Genomic DNA, 15,921 nt, shown 5'->3' with positions numbered 1-15,921 from the left:
CCAAGTGGCTTCAGGACACCTTGAGAGATGCCACATCTGTTGCTGAGCCGAAGAGGCCGGTCAGAGAGAGTAGACCACCTGAGAGGTTTTGTAGCTATATGGCGATGGTTACCAGCATCCTTGACTCTGAGCCTTCTAGCTATGAGGAGGCAGCTAGCCAGCAGGTCTGGAGAGAGGCCATGCAGGAGGAGTACTCTTCTATCATGAAGAATGATGTTTGGGAGGTGGTGCCGAGGCCTGAGGGCAAATCCGTGGTTACTTCCAGATGGCTTTACAAGGTAAAGCATGCTGCAGATGGCAGCATTGAGAAATTCAAAGCGAGGTTTGTGGCTAGAGGGTTCTCCCAGGTAGAGGGAGTTGATTATGAGGAGACCTTCGCTCCTGTGCCTCGATATACTTCGATCCGCTCCATTATATCGATAGCAGCAGAGATGGGTTGGAAGATCCACCAGATGGATGTGAAGACCGCATTTCTCAATGGCTTCATACAGGAGGAGGTGTACATTGAGCAGCCACAGGGCTTTGAGGTGCATGGGAAGGAGTCCCATGTGTGCAGATTGAAGAAGGCCCTTTATGGCCTGAAGCAAGCTCCCAGAGCTTGGTACTTCAGGATAGATGCATACTTGCAGGGGATGGGTTTCACAAAGAGTGAGGCAGATCCGAACCTTTACTTTATTGTGATTGGTGAGGAGCCTCTCATTCTGGTGCTGTATGTGGATGACTTGATCATTACAGGTGCAGAGAGACTCATAGAGCACTGCAAGAGAGATCTTGCGGCGGAGTTTGAGATGAAGGACATCGGCTTGATACATTACTTTTTGGGTTTGGAGGTGTGGCAGGAGGAGGGGCATTTCTTCCTGGGGCAGGGGAAGTATATTGTGGACATCCTTAGCAGATTCCACATGGAGGATTGTAGACCCATGTCGACACCGATGATCACCAACTGGAAGAAGCTTCATGCTTCGGATTCCGAGTTGGTGGATCCCACATTGTACAGGCAGCTGATTGGTTCCTTGATGTATTTGGTCAACACTAGACCAGACATCTGTTTTGCAGTCAACACGATGAGTCAGTTTATGTGTGAGCCTAGCAAGGTTCACTGGGTGGCTGCAAAACACATTTTGCGGTACTTGCAGGGGACAGTGGATTATGGTCTGGACTACAGGCAGGGAGATGGAGTGAGATTGGCAGGATACACTGATTCTGATTGGGCAGGTTGTGCTTCTGATAGGAAGAGCACTTCAGGGTGTTGTTTTGGGTTGGGTTCAGCAGTAGTGTCATGGTTCAGCCGGAAGCAGCAGTCAGTAGCACTGAGTTCAACGAAAGCAGAGTATATGGCAGCCAGTCTAGCTAGTTGTGAGGCCATCTGGCTTCACAAGATGTTGTTTGGCTTATTTGGTCAGCCGTTGAGACCTTCAGTGATTTACTGTGATAATCAGAGTTGCATTAAACTCACGGAGAATCCAGTATTTCTTGACAGGTCAAAGCATATCGGGATCAGATATCATTTCATCAGAGACTATGTTCAGAAGGGAGCTGTGAAGCTTGAGTATATTTCCACTGATGAGCAGGTTGCAGATATTCTTACCAAAGCCTTACCACGGGGCAAGCATGTCTACTTTAGAGACAAGATGGGTGTGGTGAGGAACACCTTCCTCGGTAAGAGGGAGTGTTGAAATTTGGTACCGGAGGACAGGTGGTTCCCTAAGGCTTTGATCTTTGGCCTAGGGAAAAGTGTCCAAAAGAATTTAATTTTTTCTCCTAAAGTAACTTTATAATTTTTTATAAAGTTAAATCTAATTTGAAAGTGACTTTAAGTGATAAAGTTACTAAGTCTAATTTTAAAGTGACTTTTATAAAATCAATGGAAAATTAGAAAGGAAAAGTGACTTTGGAAATAAATGACTAAGTGGGTCTTTATTAAAGTGGGGTGAATTAAAAAATAGAAAGTGAGATTTAAATGAGCATTTAATCTCAGCCATTGATCTAAATCTATTTCAGCCATTGGATTTAGGGATCACCCAAAAGTCATTTAGGGTTGGGTTAAGGGACGAAAAGGAGAAAAAGATCATCCATTCTTTCATGAGCAGATTGGGAGAAGGAGAGCAAGAGAGCAAAGGAGATTTCTGGACAAGGAGGAGAAAGAGGCAGCAGTTTGGCACACATACCAAGGCAGCACTTCAGCAAATCCGTACAGCTCAAAGAACAAGCAGAAAAAGGCAGTTTTTGTGAGCAAAACAGTGGAAAAATTGATTTTCAGCACGAATATCGAGGAGGCGATTTTCTGCACAATTTTCGAGGACTGTCCGTACGGCCGTCCGTACAGTCCGTACAGTCTGTACGGTACGTACGTCTGTACAGTCCGTACATACGTACGTCCGTACAGTCTGTGCATCCGTACGGTCCATACAGCACATTCAGCCATTTTCCAGATTGTCTATTAGCTGAAAAACAGATAAGTTTGCTTGCTGAAAAAATTTCTGTTTTGCTGTTTTTTGCTGAAAATTTTCTCTCTGTAAAAAGGCATTTTCCAGAAATAAAGAAGAGCTCTCAAACTGGTTTTCCCCAAGAGTTGTAGGGGGTTTTTCCAGGGTCAAGTTGACCAAAAATATCAGTGTTTTAATGTGTTTTAATGGCTGTTTTTGATTGCTGATTTTTAATTCTGCAATTTCCAGCGTTCTGAAAAATTTCCAGAATTTGTGTTTTCAGCAATATTTATTTTTTCAGTCTGTTAAATGTATGGTTATGGGAATGGGCATTTAACTACATGGGAGAAATAAGGAGAAACTGAAAACCGGTGTGGGAAAACAGAAAATTTTACAATTGCAAACTTCTGCAATTCAGGACAATGGCCACCAAAAGCCTCCCACCATTGTGCTACAAAAAACATAGGAGTGTAATGAGTTAGCTCAACAAAATTACAAATTATATCCAACTTTCAAATTATAAACGATTTAACAAAATTTAAAAAAAAAGTAAAACTAGTAAGAATTTGAAAATTGAAATTTTTGTTTACCTGGCTCATCTGCTTCTCTTGTAATCTTTGCTAGGTTCTTCCCAAAGGTACCCGAGGCATTGCTGAAGGTTGTGACCTATCGATGTATCTCCAACTGATCAAACTCCAATGGGATCATGCGATCAATGCAGTCAATCAGTCTATCTCTAACCTCCCCCCTCAAAGCTCTTGACTCCTTAGCTTTATAATGATACCATGGGTTCAAAAAATACCCAGCTGCATGTATAGGGCGATGGAGTTGATTGTTCCATCTTTCATCAATGATTGCCCAAATGGGCCCATACTTAGCCACTCTATCCTTGTATGCCCTCTTTATTTGCTCCTTTGCTTGATCCATAGCCTCATAAATGAAGCCCATAGCCAACCTTTCCCCATCCACCAACTGCAACACCTTAACCAGTGGCTCAACAAGCTTCACAATCTCTGTTGCCTTTCTACAAAAAGTTTCTTCATTAACTTTCTTTTTCAATTCTTTGCCTTCCGGTTTGTTAGACCAATTGCTTTGATTCCATTCATCACTGGAAAACATCTTTTGCAAGTTTCTATTTTGGGAAAGCATAGATTGCAATGTCAAAAAATGAGTAGCAAATCTAGTGATGACAGGCCTAATAATATCCCTGCCCCCAGTGTGTTTCCTCATGAGTCTCAAAATCAATAAATGATTGTAGATAAACTTTGTTATGCTTTTGGCATGATCTACAGTGTTTTTGACCCAATCTATTTTTCCAATATCCTTCATTATTGCACCATCATTGTGTCTCACTGAGCCGCATCTTTCATACTGCTGCACTATGCATACCATGTCCAGTGTCACAGCGCTGCACCATGCTACGCCATCACTGTGTCTCACTGAGCTGCATCTTCCATATTGTTGCACTATGCATATCACTGTTATATACTGACAACATTCATCCTAAGATACCAAGGTTGCTTGCTATGGTGCTATGGCCTGCGGCCTAGCACATAGCAATGCCAATGTAACTGATTTGAGTTATGATTGCTGCAACAGTCCTAACAGATTCATCGATTAGGCCCGCTGCCTATCACAGTTCAACTGTCATCTACAGCTCACCCAAAAACAGATTTCCTTACCTTGATTGTTGTCCAAACAACCTTGATTAGGCTCCTATAGATACTTGGCCTAACAGCCCTACACACAGCTCCTACGCAGCCTCTTTTCCCACGCAGTAGTAGCCCCTCTCTGCAGCTCAAATAGAAGTGTCCTAACTGTCTTTACTCCAGCATCTCGGTACTCTTGAATTGCCTTCAAGATAGGCCTGCGAGGAGCCTCCTTAACTCGACCTAATCTCCAGCACCTTGTCCCTTGATACAGCCCTGTTCTTGGGCCTGTTTGCACCCTCAAACAGCCCTCAAACCAATCCGCATCCCCGCAACAACTCGGCCTCTAATCTAGGCTCTCCACGTTGTCCCCACGCTGTCTCTTCTTGCTGTAGGGCATTTCTCTTTGCTGCGGCTAGCTCTACCAGATCTACAGCTAGGGCTCTTTAAGGCCTCCACATGATAGCAGATCTTGCTGCATATAGAAGCTCTCCTAAATAGTGGTAGATCTCCCTTCTTTGTTGCAGCTAAGTAGCCTACTTTGACTGCGGTTAGGGCATCCTTTAGGTAGCGTATAAGAGCGGGTTTTGGCAGCGTATAGGAGCCTCTTTAGGTTGTGTATAGGAGCCACTTTACTACAGCCAGATCTCCTTCATGTCTGCGTTTTAGGCTTCCTCTAGACAGCGTATAGCTAGGGCATCATTATCATGTTCATGTTTGTGTTTTAGACCTTTCTTTAGACAGTGTATGGCTTTCATGAGCTAGGGGATCATTATCATCTTCATGTCTGTGTTTTAGACCTTTCTCTGGACAGTGCATGGCTTTCATGAGCTAGGGCATCATCCTCTAAGACTACGTTTTTCCCATAGAGATTCTTCTTTCCACTAAACCCGAAACAAGTGGAGAAGAAGAAATCTCAAGAGAGTTGTGTGTACAAATGACTTGCAAGGCACTTGTATTTATACTAAAACGTGGAGCACAAGTGGGGGCAGTTGGGTTGCTAGCCAACCTTGACGAATTGTCCCATAACACAAATGAAACAATATCTCCATGAATACTTATCGGAATCAGATGATCTTTAGATCAATCCTACACCTCTCGATGAGAGGAGTCCATGAAAAAAATCAGCTGCCATAAATAAGATGACCCACATGGAGATTGGCCCTAGTTGCCAATTTTAACACCTATAGACTAGAATACATTTGAGATATCCCCAAGTAGGGCTTCTCCATACATGACATTGACTTTATGACTCTAATGATAAATCCTAAGGCTCTCAAGGGGAGCCATCTAAAATAAAATCACTTGCTTATGAAACCCATGAAGCAAGGCTTACATAAATAGTTTTATTTTCTTCATTACATCAATTACAAAAGTCACAATTACATGTCATTATGAAGACCGAACCTAGTTACACTTTTCAACAAAAGGGACATCACAATTATATTAGTTTAAATGTTAATTCAAAAACATGTTTCAAGCTATGCCCTAAAAAAGGCAAGATATGAGAGCATGATTTACTACGATCCATGTACAAACATGCAACATACTTAACAAATATAAGAAAGAATATTGATCCAACGAACACTTACATATACTTTTTAGTTAGATCAAAGTGGACATCCACCAATAACTTCCCCCTAAAATCACAGTTAGAGCAAAGTGGACGCCCACGATTCTGCTCGACGCCACTGCTCGAAAACTCTGCTGCAAGACAGCGCTCCCACGATTCTGCCCGACCACGACTGCTCCCATGTCTCTGCCAACTATGACTCGCTCCACTCCTCCCACCATTTGGCTCAACTACCGTGACTGAGCCACACATATATTTCTTGAATCTTCGACCTTTTATAGAATGTGTTGAAGCTATAATGATTGTTAAACTGAAGCTAACCAGCTAACCAACAATTCGATTAAGCTAACCAGCAGTAGAACGGGTAACTAAAAGTTCTGAGTTGGCTCGACTCACTATTAACTGAAGATCTGTCGCACGTTATCCGCCTCCAAAACCCACCAGAACCGCAATCAACCGGAAAAACGCCCATGACTTTGTGTTAACTAAGTCGCTAACTGACCGTACGCGGATCCTAGCGTATCCGTATTCGTACCAATTTCGGATTCGGGGATCCCCGGTTCCACCTCTTGCCCTCATCGAATCCGGTAAAGTAGGTCTTCGGTGATTGCTCTTTCGCTCTTGCTTGGGCTTTGTCTTCACCTCAGTGCTGATATCATGTTAATTTTAGGTATGTTCTATGCTTAGAGCAATTTATTTCAATTTTCACAGTTAGCTCAATATCTTTTCCAAATTAGCAATCACATTAGCATAATAGTAAATTGTAAATAGAACATAAACATGAATCGCAAAAAAAAAAGCCAAGACAAGAGGACACAAGATGTGGCGCTAGGCAGGGACAAACCCCAATGTGGCGAAACCCTTGATCAATTCTTCTTATATGTTCTTCAATAGTTCCGCGGAGAGAGAGAGATAGTACATATACATCAGAAGTCAACATTTTGACTTATCTAAATAAGAGCAGAGATCATCTCTAAGAAGATGACACATGAGGTAGCTTAACTGAACTCAGTTGAAGGCATGCTGCTTCAACTGATCCTCCAAGGTGACTCCATCACCATGCGGCACATGTCATTGTGCTGCACCATGTCCAGCATCACAAAGCTGCACCATGTTGCACCATCACTGTGTCTCACTGAGCTGCATCTTTCATACTACTGCACTATGCATACCATGTCCAGCATCACAGAGCTGCACCATGCTGCACCATCACTGTGTCTCACTGAGCTGCATCTTTCATACTGCTGCACTATGCATACCACTGTTATATATTGACAGCATTCATCCTAAGATACCAAGGTTGCTTGCTAAGGTGATATGGCCTGTGGCCCAGCACATAGCAATGCCAATGTAACTGATTTTAGTTATGACCGCTGCAATAGTCCTAACAGATTCATCGATTAAGCCCGCTGCCTATCACAGTTCAGCTGTCATCTACAGCTCACCAAAAACAGATTTCCTTACCTTGATTGCTGTCCAAACATCCTTGATTAGGCTCTTGTAGATACTTGGCCTAACAGCCCTACACACAGCTCATATGCAGCCTCTTTTCCCACGCAGTAGTAGCCTCTCTCTGCAGCTCAAATAGAAGTGTCCTAACTGTCTTTACTCCAGCATCTCAGTGCTCTTGAATTGCCTTCAAGATAGGCCTGCGAGGAGCCTCCTTAACTCGGCCTAATCTCCAGCTCCTTGTCCCTTGAGACAGCCCTGTTCTTGGGCCTGTTTGCACCCTCAAACAGCCCTCAAACCAATCCGCATCCCCACAGCAACTCGGCCTCTAATCTAGGCTCTCCACGTTGTCCTCACGCTGTCTCTTCTTGCTGTTGCTAGGGCATTTCTCTTTGCTGCGGCTAGGTCTACTAGATCTACAGCTAGGGCTCTTTAAGGCCTCCACATGACAGCGAATCTTGTTGCGTATAGAAGCTCTCCTAAACAGTGGTAGATCTCCCTTCTTTGCTGCAGCTAAGTAGCCTCCTTTGACTGCAGTTAGGGCATCCTTTAGGCAATGTATAAGGGCAGGTTTGGGCAGCGTATAGGAGCCTCTTTAGGCTGTGTATAGGAGCCTCTTTACTGCATCCAGATCTCCTTCATGACTGCGTTTTAGGCTTCCTCTAGACAGCGTATAGCTAGGGCATCATTATCATGTTCATGTCTGTGTTTTAGAACTTTCTCTGGACAGCGTATGGCTTTCATGAGCTAGGGCATCATTATCATCTTCATGTCTGTGTTTTAGACCTTTCTCTGGACAGCGTATGGCTTTCATGAGCTAGGGCATCATCCTCTAGGACTGCATTTTTCCCTTAGAGATTCTTCTTTCCACTAAAACCCAAAAGAAGTGGAGAAGAAGAAATCTCAAGAGAGTTGTGTGTACAAATGACTTGCAAGGCACTTGTATTTATACTAAAACGTGGAGCACAAGTGGGAGCAGTTGGGTTGCTGGCCGACCTTGACGAATTGTCCCATAACACAAATAAATTCATATCTCCATGAATACTTATCGGAATCAGATGATCTTTAAATAAATCCTACACCTCTCGATGAGAGGAGTCCATGAAAAAAATCAGCTGCCATAAATAAGACGACCCACATGGAGTTTGGCCCTAGTTGCCAATTTTAACACCTATAGACTAGAATACATTTGACATATCCCCAAGTAGGGCTTCTCCATACATGACATTGACTTTATGACTCTAATGATAAATCCTAAGGCTCTCAATGGGAGCCATCTATAATAAAATCACTTGCTCATGAAACCCACGAAGCAAGGCTTACAAAAATAGTTTTATTTTCTTCATTACATCATTTACAGAAGTCACAATTACATGTCATTATGAAGACCGAAGCTAGTTACAATTTTCAACAAAAGGGACATCACAATTATATTAGTTTGAATGCTAATTCAAAAACATGTTTCAAGCTATGCCCTAAAAAAGGCAAGATATGAGAGCATGATTTACTACAATCCATGTACAAACATGCAACATACTTAACAAATATGAGAATGAATATTGATCCAACGAACACTTACATATACGTTTTAGTTAGATCAAAGTGGACACCCACCAATAACTTCCCCCTAAAATCACTGTCAATAATATAAGATATGGTAGCAAAGCGGTCAACATTCAATTATGGCAGTTGCGTTTAGATGATGTATCAATATGCAAGAAACAAAATACACGAAGGTGCTTCAGACGTGGATGTATATTGTAATCATGAATAAAAGGAAAGGTTTCAAATAAATTTGCAAGATTGTGATGAACAAGAGACATTGCAAAACAAGGCAGGTAATACATAACATGATGATAGAATTTTTACCTGCGCCATTTGCCACAAATTACATCCTTTGCCTTCCGTCCAGGTGGACATGGTACTCCTTTCTCAATCACATTCTGACACTGAATCCAGTTTTCTATTAAGCCAGGAAAAAATGACTGAACAGGTTGCCAACAATTGGACCAAACTTCCTGCAGCAAAATCAAATGCAGTTATAGAAAATACACTAAATTTAAAATCCTTCAGTCCCAGTCAAATCCTTCTAGTGTAAATAATGGATTCTACCTGTATTTATATATATATATATATATATATATATATATATATATATATATATATATACCACAAGCATCATTATTTCATATCTACTTATAAACACTCACGTTCATCAAGTTCTGCTGTGCACACTCCATTTCAAGGGGCTCTCCCAGAAACAAGCTCTCTGCATCACTAGCATTCATAAAAATGAATTCAAAATTTGTCATTTTCTGACCTGCAGAAACTTAAAGTAGCACAAACAAGAAGACTAATATGAAGTTGAACACAACACGCTACAAAAAAGAATATCTGTTGATTTCATTAGCAAATATTCACATCTACATATTTATACTCACCAAATGCACAAATCAATTTATTAATTTCAACATAAAAGTTGTGGCACATTAAGGTACTGGAACCTATAAATGAATATAGTCTTCAAGATACAAACGAATAGAATCACTATGCGAAACCAACAATAAGTGAATATGGAAGGCAGATAGTATTTCAAAGGCAACTAATTGCATTATCAAGATACTAGTACAACAGAGTGCATAGTTAGCAAACAAAGAGAGGAAACTCGTTCTTACCACCAGCTTAGATTCATCTTAACTCTAGATCTACCAAGCGCCGAGAGGGATCAAATTTATTTTCACTCTAGAAAAAGTTTGCACCTCAAAAAGGTAACTAATTGTGAAGCATAAAACTTCTAGAGAGACAGAAATATATATAGAAATATTTTATTAAAAAGATGAATTACAGATGATGATTGATTACAATGGGGTTCCTGGCTTATATACCGCCATGGAAACCCTTTGGGAAAGGGCATGATCTTATGATCGTGCCCTTTCGTCTAATTAAAATTAAAATTAAATAATAAACCTAAAGTTAACTAATTTTTACATAACATTGCCTTCCTCTCGAAAGAATGCTTTGTCCTCAAAGCATAAGTAACGACGGATGTTGTTGAAGAATGATTCATTCTCCCAGAAAGCGTCTTCTTCGGGTAAGTCCTTCCACTTGATCAGATATTCCAAGATGATCAAGGTCGCACACTTTAAAAGGTCTTGGATTAATCTCTCAAGTTCCGTTTTTTGGTGATGTGGATATCGGTATGGCTTGATGTTGACAGGGTCTAACCCTGCCTTGACTTCTATTGTATGCTCAATTTCCCTATTAGGCGGCCTCTTCATAGGTAGGTCTTGAATTACTTTTTCATGCTTCCGAATCAAATCTTGTATCCCTGGTGACTCTTCTCTAGTCATATTTGCAGATAACATTTCTAATTGGTGACATTGTATTGCATAAGCAAGTGCTCTTCTTCGACTCAGCTTCATCATCTGAGATGATGATACAACTTGATTTTCTGGTGCTTGGAATCCATGTAGTTTGTACTTCTGACCTCCCCATTTGAATTTTATAAATTGTACTTGATGGTTGGCGGCATAAGTGCCTAAAGTTCGTAGCCATTGGATACCTAGGACTACATCTACTCCTCCTAACGGTACCGTGAAGAATGGAGACTCTAGATTAAAGTCTTGAATCTGCAAATTGACCTTATGGCATTTCCCTACCTTTTCAATCTTCTTACCATTAGCTACCATCACTTTCATGTTTGGTAAGGGAAATGAAAAAATATTGAGTCTCCTTGCCACGGTTGCATCTAAAAAATTGTGTGTGCTACCTGAGTCGATGAGAACCACTACGTTGTTCTTCTTTATGTGTCCTTTTAACTTTAAAGTCTGAGGTTGTGATATACCGGTCATAGCTGATATTGACACTTGCGGAATACTTCCGTCATCTAATTCTGGTGAGAATTCTGGGTTGTCTTCTGTGTCTTCTATGTCATAATCTTCACTGTTTGAATCATTGGTTGCTTCACAATTATATAGGTTCTTTGGTTCTTTTCCTTTAGCACATATATGTTTGGGGTCCCACTTCTCACCACAACGCTTACATTTACCCTCTTTTATCCTTTGTATTTCCACATTAGATTTTTCATCTTCACGACGATGTGGTGGAACATATCTTGTATTATTTGAGTCCACATACTGGGGTATCCTTCGTCTTGCATAAGCTTTTTCCGCTTTTGACCAAAATATTGGTTCGGATTTCTTTTCCGCTGTTTTTGCTTTTCGTCTTGCTACTTCTATAGATGTAATGTCATGCATCTCAAGTTCTGCTTGTAAATGGGTTTTGAGTCCCGAGATGTATGATTGAATTAGACGAGATTCTGATAACCCAGGTACTCGTGTTACTAAGGTCTCCCATTCTAGAGTGTATTCGTCCACACTTCCTTTTTATCGTAACTTGATGAGTTTTGAAAAGAACTCTTCTTCTCTTACACCTTGGAATCTTTTAAAAAATGCATCTTTAAATTTTCTCCAGCTAATGACGTGTGTTGTTTTTTTCCACCACATATACCAGTTATATGCTTCTCCTTCCATTTTCATGGATGCATGCTTGAGTTTTTCGTCATCGTCATTGATGTCATATATCTCAAAGTATTATTCTGCTTTATTTATCCATGCAACATTGTTTTTTCGTTTCCATCAAATTTAGGCATCTCGACTTTTGCCCTTCGCTGGTATGTTGCTAATGGTTGAGCGAAAAAAGGGTGTTGATTGGTAAAGTTATCCCAGAGTTGCTTGTTTGTAAAGGCTGTGTTACTCGCTTCTTGGTGGGGTGTCGCTGATTTTTTTGGGGATTCAACCTTTTCATAGGAGTCTGTTGACTTTGTTGAATCTGACGAGATGTGTTCCTGATTCTCTTCACCTTCTTTCAGTAGTTGTTCGGGTGTACAATTTGACCTTTTACACAGAGTTTCCAGCCTTGTTAAGACCTCTCTGATGCCTGCTTCTGTCTGAACATGGTAATTTTCCATCTTTATTTCTATTCGATTTGTCGTATCGTGAAGATTTTTTATTTCATCAGCTTGCTCCCCAAGCTTGATCTGGAATTCATTTAATCTTTTATTGACCTCATCGTGGTTGCTATTTATCTTATGCTCTGCATCCAACAATTTTTTTTGAAAATCCGCCATTGTCATTGTCGACATTGAGCGGGTTTGCGGGGGCGTGTATTTATTTACCAGCTAAAATATTTTTCCTCCCTTTTTTTTTAAATTAGCTAAAATAAATTTTATACATATAAATTTTAATTAATTAAAATAAATTTAATTAATTAAATTAACTTTTATATATATAACTTTTAGTTAATTAAAATTAATTTAATTAATTAAATTAACTTTTTATATATATAAAACTTTTAATTTTAAAATTTAATTAATTAAATTATATATATTATATATAATATATAATATAATTATATATATATATATATAAATAAATGTTATATATATTTAACGTTATAATTATGTATGTAACTTTATAATTATATTATATATTTTAACGCGGACAGTCACGGCTGGCTGACAGTCACGTCCACTGGGAATATCACGCAGTCCACTGTTAAGGAAAGGGACCACGGCTCACACCAGGTCACGGCAAATGAAGAACGATGCAGTTCATGCAGAAATAACCGCACGGAACAGCAGTTCCACCACAGAAAAAAACGACACACGCTTCTGCTCGAAAATTCGGCGTGCCTACCTTCGACCTGTAGCGTGGTTAATTGTGGTATGTTCGAATGGAAACCCGTACATCCCACACACGTACAGCCCACACGTACGCAGCCAGACGTACAGCCCACACGTGGCTGTTGTTTATGGAAACCCGGTAGGGCCTGATGGCCAGCAGAACTTGTGGGTGTCACCAGTTCGTGTTGGCTCTAATACCAGATGAAGCATAAAACTTCTGGAGAGACAGAAATATATATAGAAATATTTTATTAAAAAGCTAAATTACAGATGATGATTGATTACAATGGGGTTCCTGGCTTATATACCGCCATGGACACCCTTTGGAAAAGGGCATGATATTATGATTGTGCCCTTTCGTCTAATTAAAATTAAAATTAAATAATAAACCTAAAGTTAACTAATTTTTTACATAACAAATTGCATTATCAAGATATTAGTACAACAGAGTGCATAGTTAGCAAACAAAGAGAGGAAACTCATTCTTACCACTAGCTTATATGCATCTTAACTCTGGATCTATCAAGTGCCGAGAGGGATCAAATCTATTGAGGTGCAAACTTCTTTTAGAATAGAAAGAAATTTGATCCCTCTTGGCTCTTGGTAGATCCGGAGTTAAGATGGATCTAAGCTGGTATTTAAATATTAAAATAAATATATATTAACTTAATATAGAATGCAAAATTCACAGGGTCAATTCTCCTCGACGCCCTCGAGGTTAGGCTCTGCTAATAAGCTGATGGGATGTGAAACCTTTGAGTGGATTTGCCCAGATATTTCCTTGGAAAATATAAATATATATATATATAGAATGCAAAATCAAAAAACAAAATAATAATAAATTTAATTGCATTTCAAATTTTGAGAATGTTTTAATGTTTAATGAATTTTAATTTCAAACAAATTTATCGATTAATTAAAATAAATTGATTAAGTTGTATACCTTTTCTATGTTAACAAAGTGAAAACACTCCATAAATCCTGTGACTGTTAAGCTTTTATGCACCACCAAGTGATAGAACACAGAAAATCAAATCTAGATTGCATTTAGAGTTTTTTATATTATTTTAATCAAATCTAGATTTCGTCTCCTTTTTTTAATTGTTTAATAAATTTTAATTTAAGGTGGATTATGTCAAAGTAATCAAAATAAATCAATTAATATTATTTCATCTTAAATAATAATAAATTTGATCGCATTTCAAGCTTTGAGAATGTTTTAATATTTAATGAATTTTAATTTAAAATCAATTCAAATATTGATTAAGCTGTCTACCTTTTCTGTGTGAACAAAGTGAAAAAACTTCATAAATTTGGTGATTGTGAAGCTTTTCTCAAGTGTTTTTTATATTATTTTAATCAAATCTAAACTTCATCTCCTTTTTTAAATGTTTAATAAATTTTAATTTAAGGTGTATTATGTCAAAGTAATCAAAATAAATCAATTAATATTACCTCGTCTTATTACTGTAACCGTATATTAAAATAATCCTAATGACATGCAAAATTACCTAGCAGACAAGTTAAAGCAAACATGAGCATCCTGGAATAACACCTATCAAACAAGTTAAAGCAAGCATTAGCATCCTGGAATAACAGCTATCAGAAGTGTAGAACTATTAAAGCAAACAAAAGCTTTGACAGATTAACAACACCCTCGGAGACTCATGCGAGCCCTATTCAACCCCTCCCAGATATCGCAGGTTATCATTGGATCTAAATTTGCAGGTAGGAGATGAGGAGCTCAGGAGGGGTCAGAGGATCAGGTGGAGTTGCTTGTTTGGCTAGTGACCCACTCCGGAACAGGGTATCTTTGGTAGCCGAAGATGAGTTTGACAAGTTTATGTGGATTCGGATTAGCGTCGGAGCCTCTCCTCCGAGGGATATCTACATTGTAGTTTGTTACTTCCCCCCAGCCTCTTCACCATTTGTTGTCCATAATGGCTCAAATGGGGATCCCTTTATAGACTTGTACACCGACATCACCCGATACTATGTTGTTGGGGAAGTCATCCTCCTAGGTGACTTCAATGCTCACACTAGAGATCTCCAGATCCCTCTCCACGACCGATCAGAGGATGTAATTTGTACCCAAGGGATGCATCCATATTCAGTAGGGCTTCACCGAATGTCAGATGATGCTTTAGGGCCCATTACAGTTTATGGTAAACATCTATTGCAGTTGGGGGAATCTCAGGAGTTGTTGATTCTAAATGGTCTCCCCTGTTTCCCAGACTCTTGCTTTTTCACTTGTCGGCCATATGGCGGGGGTGCGAGTGTAGTTGATTATGTACTCGCTAGCCATAACTTGCTCCCTTTTATTCGCCATCTCTCAGTCTCCCCCATCCCCCTTGTTGATCATGCACTTCTTTCCTTCTCTCTCCGGTTTGACCCTCCCCTTCCACCCCATCCCTCCCCTCGGGGCCCACCCCGAACTACCTTTCGATTTGATGAAGGAGACCCTGACATTTTCTCCTCTACCCTACGCAAGATGCTCCCATCAAAAACCCAGTTCTCCTTGATTGATTCTACTTCCACTAAATACACCTGTCTTTTAGATGCCATTTGGGAAGCAGCACTCAAATCCTTCCCCCACTCCACTCGTTCCACTTCCATCTCCCCTAAAGTTGGATCTTGCCCCATGAACAAATGGTACGATGATGAATGCAAGACTCTACATCGAGAACTTCGATATGCTTTCACCCACTCTCAACCCTTCTACTCCGACCTCAAAGCTTCTTATCATCGTCTCCTTCGTCACAAGAAATGACTCTTTGTCTCCCATAGAAGACGAGAACTTTCTGCTCTCCTTGCCCACTCCCCTAAACAATTCTGGCATACCATCCTTCCCCGACGCTCCCCTCTTCCACCTGACCTCAACCCTACATCCATGTTCTCTCACACTTCCAACCTTTATGATATTCCTGGGCAAGCCCAAATTCATGTTACCTCCCCACCCTCTTCCTGTTATCTATTCTCAGACAGAGATATTAGAGAGGCCATTTGGGTGATGAACAGCAACAAAGCAACCGATGAGGAAGGCTACCAAGCAGAGTTCTTTAAGTACGATTTTCATGCTTTGGTTAGCTACTTGGCTAATCTCTTCAACCATGTAGTCCGTGAAGGTTTTCCACCGACATG

General features: G+C 40.1%; 1 protein-coding gene across 7 annotated transcripts in view; it reads right to left on the bottom strand.

Annotated features, from left to right (window-relative positions):
- Positions 1 to 15,921, bottom strand: part of LOC149168594 (uncharacterized) — a 307,528-nt gene that overhangs the window by 151,073 nt on the left and 140,534 nt on the right. For all 7 annotated transcript variants that reach the window (XM_089428332.1, XM_089428331.1, XM_089428326.1 and 4 more), the window contains 2 exons: positions 9,308 to 9,374; positions 8,967 to 9,115 (listed from right to left, as the gene is read on the bottom strand). In XM_089428332.1, the coding sequence (XP_089284458.1) occupies positions 8,967 to 9,115; positions 9,308 to 9,374 (216 nt within the window). The remainder of the gene's footprint in view (positions 1 to 8,966; positions 9,116 to 9,307; positions 9,375 to 15,921) is intronic.

Source organism: Pinus tabuliformis, chromosome 4_2 (assembly GCF_031772625.1).
Source record: "Pinus tabuliformis cultivar Carrire ecotype Pingquan chromosome 4_2, CPIR1, whole genome shotgun sequence".
In the NCBI taxonomy this organism is placed as follows: domain Eukaryota; kingdom Viridiplantae; phylum Streptophyta; class Pinopsida; order Pinales; family Pinaceae; genus Pinus; species Pinus tabuliformis.
The sequence above is the reverse complement of the archived record's forward strand: the minus strand, read 5'-3'. Positions and strand labels throughout refer to the sequence as shown.